The 15,776-nt window shown below is 36.2% G+C and overlaps 1 protein-coding gene across 2 annotated transcripts; it reads right to left on the reverse strand.

The window, feature by feature from the left end:
• Positions 1–1,599: 1,599 nt before the first annotated feature.
• On the reverse strand, positions 1,600–15,055 carry LOC113063267 (desmocollin-3-like). Of its 2 annotated transcripts, none has more exons than XM_026233526.1 (16): positions 14,766–15,055; positions 10,684–10,774; positions 9,815–10,005; positions 9,612–9,725; positions 9,315–9,470; positions 9,057–9,198; positions 7,796–7,950; positions 7,516–7,650; positions 7,155–7,340; positions 6,446–6,693; positions 5,998–6,140; positions 4,655–4,876; positions 4,280–4,516; positions 3,636–3,751; positions 3,253–3,540; positions 1,600–2,705 (listed from the first exon to the last, which is right to left on the reverse strand). In XM_026233526.1, exons 1-16 carry the CDS (start codon positions 14,916–14,918, stop codon positions 2,493–2,495), a joined length of 2,790 nt encoding a protein of 929 aa, XP_026089311.1. In that variant the 5' UTR covers positions 14,919–15,055; the 3' UTR covers positions 1,600–2,492. The 2 variants fall into 2 exon arrangements, with proteins under 2 accessions (XP_026089311.1, XP_026089310.1); XM_026233525.1 differs by having other exon boundaries at positions 10,672–10,774; positions 14,766–15,054.
• Between the last annotated feature and the right edge of the window lie 721 nt (positions 15,056–15,776).

Genomic DNA, 15,776 nt, shown 5'->3' on the forward strand with positions numbered 1-15,776 from the left:
GTCACAACAACTTGCTACTGGGGTTCCTCAAGGCTCAGTACTTGGACCACATCTCTTCTCCATGTTCATGATCTCATTAGGATCTGTCATTCAGAAGCATGGCTTTTCTTATCACTGCTATGCTGATGACACTCAACTATACTTCTCATTCCAACCAGATGACCCGATGGTAGCTTCTTGCATCGCAGCCGGTCTGAGTGACATTTCTAGCTGGATTAATGACCATCATCTTCAGCTCAACCATACTAAAACAGAACTCCTGGTGATTCCAGCTAACCCATCGTTTCATCACAACTTCTCTACAGATGGGTTCGTCAACCATAACTCCTTCCAGGACAGCCAGAAACCTAGGAGTTGTGATGGATCATCAGTTAAGCTTCACAGACCATATTGCTACAATGACCCGGTCCTGCAGATTTGCCTTATACAACATTATGAAGATTAGACCCTTCCTGTCAGAGCAAGCCACCCAACTTCTTGTCCATTCTCTTGTTCTCTCCAGACTGGACTATTGTAATGCTCTCCTTGTGAGCCTTCCTGCATATACTATCAAGCTTTTGCAACTGATCCAGAATGCAGCAGCAAGGGTTGTCTTCAATGAGCCAAATACAGCTCATGTTACTCCTCTCCTCATCAGGTTAAACTGGGTATCTGCTCGCATCAAATTCAAGGTACTGATGCTTGCCTACAAGACGACCACTGGCACGGCACCAACATACGTAAGCTCACTAGTCAATCTTATGTGCCCTCCTTGTCATGGCACTTGTATACTGTTGTTGTTCTCTTGTTGGTCTGATTGCTTCCTATTGTTCTCATTTGTTAATCACTTTGGATAAAAGCATCAGCTAAATGATTAAATGTGAATGTAAGTCAGAAAACCAAGATGGGCACGTTTGAGTTTATTGAGACACAGACAAACATAAGTGCTAATGAACAATATATTACTACCGTTTCTCTTCTGTTGATGGTCTGAGCAGCCATAATGGATTCTGAAGTTTGAGCTATTGCGAATCCTCAGAGATTCAGAGTTGGAATTAAAAAAAAAAAAAAAACATGGCAACTTGAAAACTCAGAATTTCATAAATGATCATTCATTATAATTATATTTCTTCAGTTTGAAATAGAAACACAGTTTTTATTATGCTTTTTAGTAAAAGTTTAGTAAAAGAAACAAATGATAAAGTACAGCTACTTCAAGAAGCTACCAAAGTGGGCAACAGTATCCAAGTAAAAATACTTAGTTACCATCAGCCACTGTTTTATGTTCATATGTTTGTATATGTACCATCATATTTTTTATTTCTATATTCAAAATGTCATATTTCACACATTAATTTCATAGCATAATGTTTTGCCATTATAGTCTCTGTGTAACTGTATTTATGACTTCTTGGTTCAGCATTAAACAGCATTTTCACACTGTTCGTTATCATCCTTCTGACTTGCTTTTAACCCCCGCTAGATGAACATTCAAACTTCAGGGCTTTTCACATTGTGATTAACCCTGGATTACCATCATTCCAAACCCTGCAATGTGTAATAATATGACTGTTAATTATAAATGTCCCTTTGCACCATAAAGAAAGTACTCAGCAATAATTTAGGGTGTGTAATCAATTTTATTAAAATATTTACAAAGAATATCCCTTTAAATCTAAAATCAGAACAACCCTCTAAATATATTTGTTGGTGATATTTACCACAAATACAAAAAGAAGTCGCAAAATGTGCAGTCAAAACAAAACTGAAATATCATAAAGTAAAAAAACAAACAAAACAGTACTTCTAAGTAGTTTTTCCCAAATGTACCTGTTCTTCAACCTACATCTTAATTTAAAACATAAAGTGACTTATATACAAGATATTTGGTTTTCTTATTCATTGGAAAAAAAAAAAAAAAAAACCCTTAGCAACTATACAAAAACTCCAGTAATACATCATGGCCTAAGGATGAGATCAGTGTCCAGAGTTGATGTTGGGTCTAAGTGCTTTTGGAGCTGATGAGCACTTTGAATTCCACACGTTGCCCAAAGAAAAGTTTATGAGCACACTTCATCATGGTCTTGTAAATATAGACTAGTTAATACTTCACACGGCTGAGAACTGCAGTCAATCGGGGAGAGAATAACGTCTTATCTGTAATAGCTCTGTGAGGAAGAGGTTTTCAAAGCAGAGCAAAAGATAGCAAACAACTACAGAAAAGCTTATTTGCATCATTTACACATTTAAAAACTACCAAAAGTTAAAAGGCACACACACAGGCACTTGATAAATCCAGTACTGCAAAAATAGTTTTCTAAATCGGCATTGTTTGTCTTGTTTTCCAGAAATAACTAAAAATTCTAAAACAATATAAATTTACTTAAGAAGCAAAACTGAGATACTAAGAGCTGTTTTGATATTTTTACTGGAAAACAAGCCAAAACTTCTGATGTTCTGAAGGCCCCTGGCAAACATCATACAGCTCTCTCTCATCTCAGTCACATCTTGATTTAGTTTCCGGTTCGATTCGTCGTGTAGCAGATGTCAGCCAGTGGTTTGAATTTGGGGCCAAGAGTGTTCAAAAAGTCCACTGATTCCGGCTCACCCAAGAGGCTACAACATCCTACAGAGCCTGCAGGAGATCCCATCCCCTCATCCCCATAAGTCTTCAGCAGGTCATCCGCATACCGCCCCTCCTCCTCATCTCCAAAGTAAGCCAGTTTCTGTCACAAAATAAAGGTTGCAAGTTAGGTTACACGATAACTTCAGTGGAGCATGAATGAAAAGCAGAGAGAGTGTGAAATATGAATTTCCTGGGTGAATGAATGTAGCAACTTTGCTAGTCAGATTATAATTCACAGGGGTATTTTCTGAAATATTTGCTGCTTATGGTTATGGAATAAATGTCTCCATTTTTATTTATTTATTATTCTATTAAAGATTTCATAGTCCAATGAAATCTGTCATCATTTACTCACCCTTATGTCCTTCCAAACCTGTATAAATATTTGCTGATCACAAAAGAAGATATTTAAAAAAATATATACAGTTCCGTTGCCACAGACTTTTTTTTTTTTTTACCAGCATTCTTCAAAATATCTTCTTTTGTGTTTCATAGAAGCAAGAACGCCATACAGGTTTAGAACGACACAAGGCTTACAAAATTTTGGAAGAAAGAATTTTTATTTTTGGTTGAATTAAAGATCCCTTTAATTAATCAGTATATAATGTAATTATTGCGGTTGAAAATGTTCTGTAAATTCAGCTCACTCTGTCCAAGTAGAACCCATTGGTTTTCCATGTGTCCTGAGCACTCATATTTGATGATTTCTGTAACGTGTTGTTGCCATACAAGTTGTTTTCAAAGCGTCCGGATGAGTAGAAATTTTCTGTCCCAAACCCCTGATTGGTGGTGTTGTACATGCCTCCTCCCTGGAAAAACTGCCCGTAGCGTCCTGAAGCTAAAGTCATGTTCTTACTTTCCATGAGGCCGCTCTGTAGTGACCCGTCCACTACCTCTGCCCCTACCCCAGGAATCATCATCAAAGCTCCATCTTTCTAAAAAGAGAGAGACATTCCAGCCAAATATTGTCAAACTCTTCCAGCGGTATTTCTGCTTAATTTAACCATTTAAAAGGAGGTGTTTTTCTTACCACTTCTTCACCAGGAGCCTCAGTGTTTGATTTCAGCAGCATTCCTCCTGTTCCTGTGTCATCACTGATGTACAGCTTTTCTCTCCTAGTACTGCATATGAAGATGAGCAACAGACCTGAAATGGCAAGAAAAGCAAATTTACTGGTGTTTTTGAGAACCATTTTCAGATTTACAATGTAAAATATATTTAAACCAATTTAAAATAACCATTTAAATCAACTTTGACATGTTTTGAAAACAAAAACAAATCAAGACCGAACACCAAGAAATTCTGGAATCCATGTGAACATTTCAATCCAACTTTTCATTTAGATTATTATGGTGATATATAATCTGTAAACTACAACTAAAGAAAATTGGAAAAACAAAAAAACTAAAAGAAAAATGTTCACTAGTAGTCTCAGACCCTTGGACTTGTATATGTAGTTTAAGGTCAGTTAGATTTGATTTTTATATATATATTTTATTCTTTAATGAATACATTTATTTAGCAAGGATGCATTAAACTGATTGTACTTATAAAATCTAATAAATGCATGCATGGTGAGGATAATAATTCTTTAAGAATTCTTGTAACAACTTTTTAACGGTCATGTGTCTATCTGTAAATATATGGTGCTAATAGCCAGAAGGGGGCACTCACTTAAGAGTAGCAGCAGCAGGCCAGAAAGAACTAAGGCAAGGATTCCCAAACTGCCCAAAGAGGCCGAGGCACTCCGAGCTCCACATACTCCCATCCCATATTCCTCCCTCTCACAGGTGCACACTCGCACATTCACGGTCTGTTCTTTCCCGAATCCCTGTAGATCCTTCACCAAGAGAGGGACACTGTAGAGACCGGTAGGCATGGCCTCAGCCTGTTCCAGCACCACAGATGATGCTGCATCAGAAGAGGAAAAACATGATGTCTGTTACGATTTCAGTTTATCAGTGTGTTATTGCTATATTGAGGAATTTTCTCATAAGAAATCTTGATAAACCCCCAGCCCTAAGAAACATCAGTACCCTCTATCCTTACCTGTAGCATCCTTCAGTTTCCACTTCCCATCGTGATCTGCTCCAAGTTCGAAAATGAAGGGAGTAGAGTAAGGTGACTTGTCCATGTCCACAGCTTCAACCAGAACTGAGCTCAGCTTATCATCCTTATTACACACGATCGGGTTTGGATTCAAAATCACAGGCATGTTATCATTCACGTCTTCGATCTGGATTATAACCATCCCCTTTCCTGTCTTCTTACCTGAAGAAAGAGAGATTCCAGTGAATTTCATGTGACTTTAGAGAACAACATTGCCAGGATACAACTGAATCACAATTCACAACTTTATTTCCCACAACTGACCTTATTTCTCATAATCGTGACAAATTTATCTCAACAGCCAATTTCCTACAAATACAACTTTCTCATAACTGTGACCTTAAATGAAGTAATTACAACTTTATATCTCGCAGTTGTGACTAACTGCAAATCTTTTTCACATAATTGTGACTTTATTGCAATTATTGCTTCACATCTCATTATTGTGTCTGTTTATATCTTTATTACAGCTTTTTCATAGCTGCAACTTCATATCTCATAATTGTGACTATCATTCACAATTGCGACTACATATCTCATAATTGTGACTATCATTCACAATTGCAACTACATATCTCATAATTGTGACTTTATATCTCACAATTGTGACTATATTTCTCCTAACGGCAACTGTATAACTCACATTTGTGACTACATTTCTCACAACTGCAACTTTTTACAGTATGTCATATTATGACATTGTTTCTTTGTCGCAAAATCCCCCTTTTCTGAAACAGGTTTAACATACATGCATGTGATTTGTGATAAGTTTCTCAAAGGTATGACCAATTACAAAGTCCGCCAATAAAATGAAGTCAGCAAGCAGCAAAAGCACCAATGAACAGCATAGCAACCTGACGACATCCATAGATTAAAATCACATGTAAAAGGCACATAAGGGTTCGAGAGAGACGAATGTACTCAGTTGTTCCTGGAATGAAATTCAATAGCATTCAGTGTTTAGAACATGTAGTGGCAGGTAAGACATGTTGATCATCATTAGAAAGACGTTATATAATGCCACAAAATACTGATGAAACCTTCTCAGAGGCCTCAAGCTAATTCGACTCAACCACACCCAAACAAATAACAAAAAAACATACAGAGAAAACACTCACACACCTACCGATAGAACAATAGAGTACTGTATGTACTCAGAAATACACCAACATTACAGTGGGGCATAGGTGTTTCTTGTGCTCAGTGTCCAGAGATTATTAAGATAATATCTTAAGTTGAATCTAATAATGTTGTTAAGTGTGTGACATAAAGTCCAGACTCACTCTCATCCACAGCTCTGATGGTTATGTTGTACATATCCTGGTGGACCAAAGGTGATTCTCGATCGATAGTATTGGCTGTTTTCAGTTCTCCAGTGTTCTCCACCACAGTGATCCAGTTGCCTGGGTCAGTCATCTTATAGTACCTTACATATTAATAGAATAAATGAAAGTGAGAATGTGCATTTGGAATATGGTATAAAGTATATATAAAAAAAATCATACATATAGACATAGATGCTTTAAATTAAAAAAGTTACAGGAAACACATTTTCTCCTGAAATAATCAATCTTAAAGCCCTGTTTAACTAAAATGCTTTTTATATTCAATTCTTTGGAAGCATTTGCATAAAACACGTTCTTGCTTGTCTTCAAAAACAGCTAGCCAGACCACAAGAGAACAGAAGACCAATAGTGCTGCTTTAAGGGGATTATTTAGTTATTTACATACTTTATTCCATTGCTGTTCTTATTTTCAGGGTCCAGAGCTTTACAGGTTCCAATGATGGTTCCATTGGCAACGTTCTCCTTGACTTTGAGATATATAATGTCAGGGTTGAACTCTGGACCTTCATCTTCATCTCCCACACTGAGCTCGAGTGGCACAGAGAGCCATTTAGTGTCAGTCCCAACCAATGGAACCTCATTACGGGCAGTTATTTCCAGATTCACCAGTGGAGTTTTTTCAAAATCCAATCCCTTAAAGTAGAGAATAGAAGGGGACTGAGGACATTGAGAATTTATCCAGGTACATCTACATAAAACTTGTTTATTAACCCAAAAGCACCAATTTTTTGAAGTGCTGTCAAAAGCTCCACCCTGGATTCTCATTGAGGAGAAGAACGTGTGTTTGCCTGCCTGATGGATGTACTTTGTATAACAGGGTGTGGTTCAACTGCACAGGCATATCCAACAGACAAACGTTTTCACACACAGCTCTAAAATAGTGAGACAACCCTGCAATGCCACTATAAATAAAACCAACACAACCCTGTCAGGGAGTGCAGAGTCCTCTCAAGATAATGACTATGACCCTCAGCAGAAGCTATTGCTACAAGAACATACTAGCAAATTCTGCAAAAACTGATTTAATCAAGGACATTTTCAGATGCTTCCGCAGAACAACTTTCTATAAATACTATGCCTTTAAATCCATTCACCTTTATCACATACAGAAGCCCCTCATTGGTTTTGGGGTCTGTCTCCATCCTGAAGTTGCCACTCTCATTTCCTTTGGTGACCTCAAACAGGGCCTTCCAGTTAGGGGTGTTCACCAAGTCCTTATCTTCCACTGGGATCCTAGTGACTAGCACATTTTCCTGGTTCTCCTGAACCTTGGCTTTGTACTGTTTCCAAAAAAAAACCACACAAAATTGACAATATATAGCACAAATCCTTCCAGTTAGATGTTAAGTATGTTAATATCTCAACAGGATTGCTATACAGTTCTATTCTTTCATTTAGTAGTTTTGTAGATTTGTTTATTGATTTTTTGCAGTATAGACAATAAAAGGCCCCTACCAGCTTCTCCTTAAAGGTAGGAGCGTTATCATTAACGTCTGTGAGAGTAATCACAAATGTTCCTCTGCTGAAGAGCCCATTAGGGTCTCCGCCCATATCTCTGATCTCTATTTCAACGTAGACTTTGTCCTGAGCCTGAGTATGAGGAACAATAAACAGTAGCATTTAAATGATTGACGGATTGTATCACCTGAACACACAACACAGAAACACATTGTAGCTACAGATCGCATAGCAATAAACACAAACCATACAGTGCTAATAAATGATTGAAAAATACCTCTCTGTCTAAGGTGTTGGTTTTAGCAGTTATTATTCCATTAGAAGGACCAATGGAGAACATGTCAGTAGCATTGTGCAGAGTAAACTTGATCAAGGTGCGGGCAGTGTTAGCCTGATCCTTATCAGTGGCATTCACTTGTCCTATTACAGTTCCTGAAAAACAGAATACATAAATCACTCTCGGTATATCGAATTGAAAAAAAATAATTGCTACAAAAAATTAAAATTATATATAATAAATGATACGCTATAATGAAAATGTGCCCGACTCTGTCTTGTGTTTCCCTCACTCTTCTGACCATATTTGAATTTCCCGTTTCCTGTCCTTGTTTTGTTCTAATCATCATGTTATTAGTCCCCAGCCATGTGTTTTTAATTATTTAGTTTACTCCTCGTTTAGTTCTAGTACTTAAGCCCTGTGTTTCCCTGTCTTTGGTGTCCGGTCTTGAATTTTAGTCTGTGTTCCCAATGTGTTTGGAGCAATAAAGTCTCCACGTTCCCTGCTCAAGAGAAGCATGACACAATGAAGCTTATATTTTAGCGCATTAATATTTTTTTGCTTTGTGGTGAGTGGTGTTGTTGTTGTTAACTAAAACAAAAACTATTAAAAATTATTTTCATGACTCTCAATGATTTTAGCGCATTAATATTTTTTGCTTTGTGGTGTTTTTTTTTTTTTTTTTTTTTGTTAACTAAAAAAAAAACTATTTAAAATTTGTTTAATTTATTAAAAGAAAGCTTATTTTTGAATAACATTTATATTTTTGAAGAACATTTTTGAAAAAATTAATAAAATGAAACTTATATGTTGCACTGGGCAACTAACAAAATAAGTTCAAGTACTAAATGTACTAAAACAAAGACTGAAATAAAAATGACAAAAGCACATAACAAAATTAGCTGAAAGCTGAAAATATGAAAGTAAAAACGAATTCAAAATATTACAGCATACAAAACAATACTAACACCAATTGTGACATTTGTAAAAAATATTTTGCCCACCAATTCTCATCACTCATCACAAATGCATTCTGGACTGTTTCCTTTTTCCTTTATTTTTGCTATTCCCATTATTTTCAAAAATGATTTTCATTACTGTAATACAATATTTTTTAATACATCACAGTAAAAAAAAATGTGGTGATACAATGGATTTTTCCTAATAAAATCAACAAATTAAATGAAGTAAAAAAAAATGACTATACAAGAATATGCCTGTGCTTGACCGTTAAGAATGTATGTTGTGTCCTCTTTCATACCTGCCCTGCACCGCTCTTCTACGGTGAAGAATCGACCTCCTATGAATTCAGGGGCATTATCATTCTGATCCTCCACATTCACAGTGATGGGCAGAAATTGATCTGTTTCCTTGCCACTTAAGTCAAACACACGAGCTATAAACTACAAGAGAAACAAGCGAAGCAGACATATTTACTTGTACTGATGCTTTAATCATATTCCAGACCATACTTTCATGCATACGTTTTCTGCATAGGGTCTGAAATCTTCAGACTCACATTGAATTGTGGGTACTGCTCACGGTCAACGGCCCTGGTCACACTCAGCATGCCGCTATACTTGCTCAGAATAAATAAGCCCTTAGGATCTGTGGTCACACCCTGTCCACTGATCTCATAATACACTGAGTAATTTACTGCAGAATCAGATGCAATCTGAGGAAAGATGAGCACAGAAGCATTAAGAAATGGAAGTATAGCAAAAGGTCAAAATGAGATCTAGGAATGGAGGAGGAAATGTGAAGGGCCTAGTGGAATGACTAAAGAAGAGATATAGCTCATGTTACAATGTCTCACCCTCTCCAGTTGCTTTGGGAAAGGAGGGATGTCATTCTCAACAACAGAGAAAGGCAACGGTCTCCATCTTCTCTTAGTACGCTTATGAGCCGCACTGCTGGACTTCTGAGATAGCTGAAGACAGAACATATAGAGAAATATTCCTCATGCTGCTGATCCAGATCACATGTTTTATGGCTAAGAATTATAGACTGTAGTTTTACCTCATCTTTACAGGACAGGATAATGTCCACCCTCCAATCCAGTCTGTTCTCATCCTGCACCAGGACAGAAAACTGCTTTGTTGTAATCTCCAAACCATGAACTGTGATAATGGATCCATCTGTATTTACAGCGAAGTCAGGGTCACTGGAAGTAAAGGCCACAGGTTTGGCCGCACAGCCTTTGAGAGTTACTGTTGGAAAAAAATGCAACTAAGTCTTCAAAGTAAAGTAAGCTTTCAAAGTAAAAAATAAAGTACGAAAAGCACCATAAAAGTATTACCAGTACTGCTTTTATCAACTAAAGGTATTACAAAACATTTCTGTTAATTCAAAATAAGCTGTTTTTTTTTAGTTTATATAAATATAACATATTATTAATATTAAATAATAAAAAAGCAACAAAATACAAAAATAAATAAACAAATTGCTTTGGCAACTAACTGAAATAAAATAGTATTAAAGTACTAAAATTACTAAAACTTTAAAACTGAAGATAAATGAAAGCAGTTCCATCATTATTCACTGATAATCTTCCCTTTCAGTTGACTTTTCATTTTCATTTGAATTCTATGATAATTTTATGCTGCATTTGTGTCTATTTAAAAGGTACTTTTTCATTCCATAGAAGCAAGAAAGTCACACAGGTTTGGAATGACATGAGGGTGAGTAAATGATGACAGAAATGTACATTCTTGGAAGAACAAATTTTTTACTATTTATTATCTTTATGCAAATGTAATGTTGTCAAACTTCATAAGCAACATCAAATGAAGGAAAAGCTTGGTCTGCATAAAGTCAGACAAGGTCATTTCATGTCATTTGGATGAAAAGATTTACAGTGACATCACAAATCTTACATTCCTCCTTGCCTTCGGAAATGACATAACCGGCGGGCAGCCTCTTAGGAACCTGAGCGAGCACAGGCCTCACCTCACAAGACGCAGCACTCTGAAGCAGCACCTGAAGGGAGGAATTGAAAGAGTGAGAGTGAGAATAAAGGGTGTATTACATTCCCAAGCGTGACTGAGCAATACCTGCATAATGTGGTTTGAATCATCTTATTACTTCAAATCCTAATTCTAATGAATCAGGCGAGGATTGTGATTGTTTGATTATCATAATCATGTTAACTGTAGGAATTTGAATTTATTTTTAAAACAGTATATACTTCTTATTGTCATAATATAGGATACTGTATTAAAAAGTCAATGTTTGTAAAATGGCACAATTTTTTACATTTTAAATAAGTACACTCTTTACATCAGTCTGTCAAGCATTATAATGTGATAATCAAGTATTATTTAATGGTATAACTTTAGTAATTAGAATTAAAACTTGATAACCATAATTGAATGCATATTATAATTCTACTAATAAGAGCAATATAAAATGCACTAAGGATTAATGAGCTACTGTATTCATGAATATTAATCCAGTTGTGTGTGTTCGCTCAAACTGATTTGGTGAAATCAATACAGGGACGACAATACAGGCGAGCACCAGCCAATGAGATTGTCATTTGTGCATTAGCTCCGCCCACTACTTGAAAATCCGACAGTTCTTCAAAACTGAATAATTCCAAAGGAACACCGTTATTTTGACAGGAAAATACAACGAAGAATATAATTCACAGGTGACGCATCAATTCGCTCTCTCTTTCTCTCTCGCACTCTCTCTCTCTCTCTCTCTGCGTGTGTGAGACAAAGCGACGGGGAAGTGTGCGCCTTCACACTAGAGTTTATGATACGTCAAATACACAAACACAGGTGTGCTGCGCATCCATTCAGATGAACTGAAAAATATCACAGATAACGGATGGAGAATGAAACTCTGAAGCGCTCAATCAGTGTTTGGCAAGTAAAAATATATCTGTGCTAAACTTTTACTTAAGCCCTATTCGCAAGGGATTACCAGGTGATCTCCAGTCATTTGTTATAATTGCCGAAGTTGTTTGTGATTTTAATCCCGTGCGAATCAGCCATGTCTGTAATTTGAAAAGTAAAACTCCCCCGCAAATGACCTACCATTTTTTCGGTGATAATTTTAGACCCGTGCGAATCTGCATTTCTGTGATTTGGCCAGCATTTGGCAGGTCGTGTATCATTTTTCAAGGTTTTTGTTTCCTGTGCGCCTTTTTATCCATCTTTTGCGACGAATGAACTGCGTTGCAGTGTTTAAAAGTATTTTGGGTGCTGTCATATTGCTACACCATACAATTTGAAGAAAGAGAAAGCTGAAAAGGTTTTGAGGTTATTGTATTACAAATAAATCAAGCATAAAGCTTGAGATATTATTTTAACCTGGTGGAATGTAAATGACACAGCGCACGAGTTTATTTATATTTTTAATCCATCTAAGGGCCATAGAATGGGACTCTCAAAGCCTTGACATCCGGGTATTCGGGAGATAAGTCAGTACATTTGAGTAAAATCACAAGCATTGCTTTCCCGTGCGAATCCACCACACGAAATTGGTGTGGGGGAGTAATTTCAAAATCATACATGGTCCCAAGATAATACTAATACCGTGCGAATATGACTTTAGCCTCCAACTCACACTGGCGTGTAAAATCTGAGAATTTAGTCACTGGCTAATATTAGACATCATTTAGTCGCCCTCAGGGTGAAGATTTAGTCGCATATAGGGCTGCACGATTAATCAAGCCATAGAGCCAGTTCTGTGATTAGCGGTAAATGTCCATCACCTGCTTTCAAATGGAGCGGGCACTTAATAGACAGAGTCGTAGTTCTCTGACAAGCTATGCAATATCTCATTCATAATCGTATGCGATTCATCTGCGATTATGAACGTGATATTACGTAGCTTGTCAGCGAACTACGGCTCTGTCAATTAAGTGCTGCTCCATTTGAAATCAGGTGGTGGACATTTACCGCTAATCACTAGGGATGGGCGTTTTCCACAAATATCACATTTGAATATTTGAGCTCACAAAAACGAATATTCATTTATTTAAATTAAGTTTAATGAAACAGATGTTATTTTTCAGCAACATTTATTGTTTCCTTCATCTTTAACAAGCTTCTGCCCAAGCGCTTTGGAAAAAAGGAGACGTGTTTTCCACGTGTTTTTAGGCGCGATATGTGAACGGCCCCTTATTCATTCATTAATTATTTTTTGTTTGCATACATCTTCAAATATGCAGTGGAGAATCACAGAAACTGACCAAATTAGGTTTTATTGTGAACTTGGTTTTTTGTTGTTTTTTTTGCGAAATCCGAATATCATTTTTATTTATCGAATAATTAGAGCAGAACGAATATTCGAATGTTCAACTATCCGTGCACACCCCTACTAATCACACAACTGGCTTTACTAACAAGACACGCATGATAATCGCTTGCAATTAATCGTGCAGCCCTAGTCGCATGTGATTTACTCACACTGTAGAGGGTTGTTAATCAGTATATTTGTCTTATTTTCTTGTTTTACACGGCAAACCACCTCGCATTGTTACTGTGAAAGCTGTGATTACACCAAATGCCTTTGTTTGTGTGTGTCAAACAAAGAGTGATGAAACGAAACAATAACTCCCATAACTCAAGAATGACATGGGAAACTATGGCTAATAAAATACAGAACATAGCTAAACAAAACCACTAATAAGGAAACATTAACCATAAGCCAAAAAAAGAAGGCAGATTTCAAGTACTCTACATGTTACATGTTATTCTGTCTCATTTCATGGTGTAAAGTAAAAAGGGTTTTGGTAATATATCAGCTTTATCTTATCACCAAACAAGCCTGATCTGTCCAGTGGGACCTGTAGACCTAAACACTTGAACATAAGAGAAAATAAATTTTACTTTGCTTAAGTGTTTATTGTCATTGTGTCTTTGTGTTTCTTTTACTATCACTAATAAAGGAGTCAACAAAACATAAAAAAATAAAGTGTGCCTTTGTGTGTTTACCTAACAATATCAGCACATCACAAAGTTTACAAATGATGGATCCATTTAATAGATCCATCACTAACAAATAAAAATAACTGACCCACCCTGTGAAATAAATAGGAAACATCAGTGAATGAATGAATGAATGAATGAATGAATGAACAGCACATTTGAACATAGTCCGCGCTGGATGATACTAAGCACACATAGCAGCACAGTTGTTTGATGGAGAGAGAGAAAACAGCAACAATCCATCATGCTATTCAAATGCAGATAACTAATTAGTGAGAACTACATTATCCAAAATTATTAATGTTCATGTAGATTCATCCCTTTGAACCAATATCCACCAGAAATAATTTCCAAATGGTTTGTTAAAATGTGTGTGTGTGTGTGTGATTTAACTTGATTTTATTTTATTTGATTTAAATATTAAAATCTAATTGTAATATTTGATTATTATATCTTAGGAAAGCCTATTTAAAAATAAATCATGGTAAACATAGTTTCCACAAAACTACCACAGTACTAGTTATTGATTATAATGACGTAATCACTTGGTAATACCCTCACTGTCGTGACAAAATAGGAAATTAAAAAGACAGAAATATTCGGTAAGCATAAGAATTCATTATTCTATTAATTAAATGTAATAGGCCTAACGTTATTTGTTTTTCTGTAAAAACGTGATTAAAATATTCACTTATTTGGAGAAGAATAAGGCCTAGTCTATAATGAAACTTCCGTCAACAAGTAAAATATATCTAGTGTATACATCTTGAGATTATTTTAGTATATATTAAGTTGCTTTAAGGGTGTTTCGACATGTTTTGGTGAAAAAAAAGACAAACTATCGATTAATAAAATGCTCTTCGCAATGCGGGCTTCTAACAACTAAATGGCGTTTGACGGAAACTATGGTTACCAAGGTAATTAGGATACGACAAGAACACAGGTAGGCCTAAAACTATATATGACCTAAAACGAAATGACAAAAAGCAAGATAACAACTGACAACCGCAACTGAAACTTTAACTTACCAAAGTAAGCAGGCAGAGAGCGAACAGCGCGCGGTCATACATCCTTCCGTGTGTGTGTGTTGAATTTCTCTGGACTGCACTGCACTTTACTGCATCTATCTCCCAGACGTGCTGGGATAAAGTCCTCTGGGCGCGGCGCAGCGCGGCACTCATGCCATTGAAGTCTTTTATATGGGTGTGGCAGAGCCTCAGACTCTCTCTTTTTATATCAATGGGGCAGAACAGTTAGTCTTGAGTACACTAAACAGTTTGAACAATGCTTTGTCCACGACTTCCTTAGTTTGGGAAGCTCTGGACAGTTTAGACTCCGCCCCAAACTGGCCCTTGAAACTCCCCCTGAGCTTGTGTTTGTGAGAGAGTGAGGTTATACTTTAACAGAACAGACTTTCACCTGTTATACCATCTGATTTTCAGACATGATTAATGCATGCCTCAGTTAATCTCAATCTCTTTGGGTGGAGTACAGGATGTACTCATGATGATACAGACAGTCATTAAATTTACACATTTAGCAAAGAAAATAACCCTTTTTTCACAACTTTTGCATTTAATTACCTAATAAGCATATATATATAGTAAATGCAGTAAATGCAAATTAACTGTAATTATTAACCAAAGTCTCTACAACCTAGTTATTATATGATTTACCCCACTGCTAGAAAATAATACAAGCACACAGAATTCATTCATCCATTTATATGTCTACAAAATTAGCAAATCTAATTTAAAATCAATTGAAACTAAATACCTCATATACTATTGGACTCCAATGAGGTTGATTATCATCATTTCTGAAGCTTGAGTATCTTCTTCTCACTTCTTGAAAAAAAAAAAGAAACTAGCTTTTTTAGGCCCTGTCATTTTATGTAAAGTACCATTATTTGAACATATATTTTTGAAGTATGCAACTTTATTTGCTTAAATCCTTTCTGGCCATATAGTATAGTGTCAATTTCTAAACTAGTCTTTGTTTTTTGCGGAAAAACGGTAAGAGAGACAGAGAAGGGAGAT

Source organism: Carassius auratus, chromosome 45 (genome assembly GCF_003368295.1).
Source record: "Carassius auratus strain Wakin chromosome 45, ASM336829v1, whole genome shotgun sequence".
NCBI lineage: Eukaryota > Metazoa > Chordata > Actinopteri > Cypriniformes > Cyprinidae > Carassius > Carassius auratus.

What these genes read in the sequence shown, in the direction of transcription:
- LOC113063267 (XM_026233525.1), bottom strand. Translation starts at nt 14,918, where the DNA reads ATGAGTGCCGCGCTGCGCCGCGCCCAGAGGACTTTATCCCAGCACGTC. An exon ending in TCCCAAAGCAACTGGAGAGG is followed by an intron (nt 9,471 to 9,611) that starts GTGAGACATTGT and finishes ATCTTTCCTCAG; the next exon opens with ATTGCATCTGATTCTGCAGT. An exon ending in GGCTTCTGTATGTGATAAAG is followed by an intron (nt 6,694 to 7,154) that starts GTGAATGGATTT and finishes CTCTACTTTAAG; the next exon opens with GGATTGGATTTTGAAAAAAC.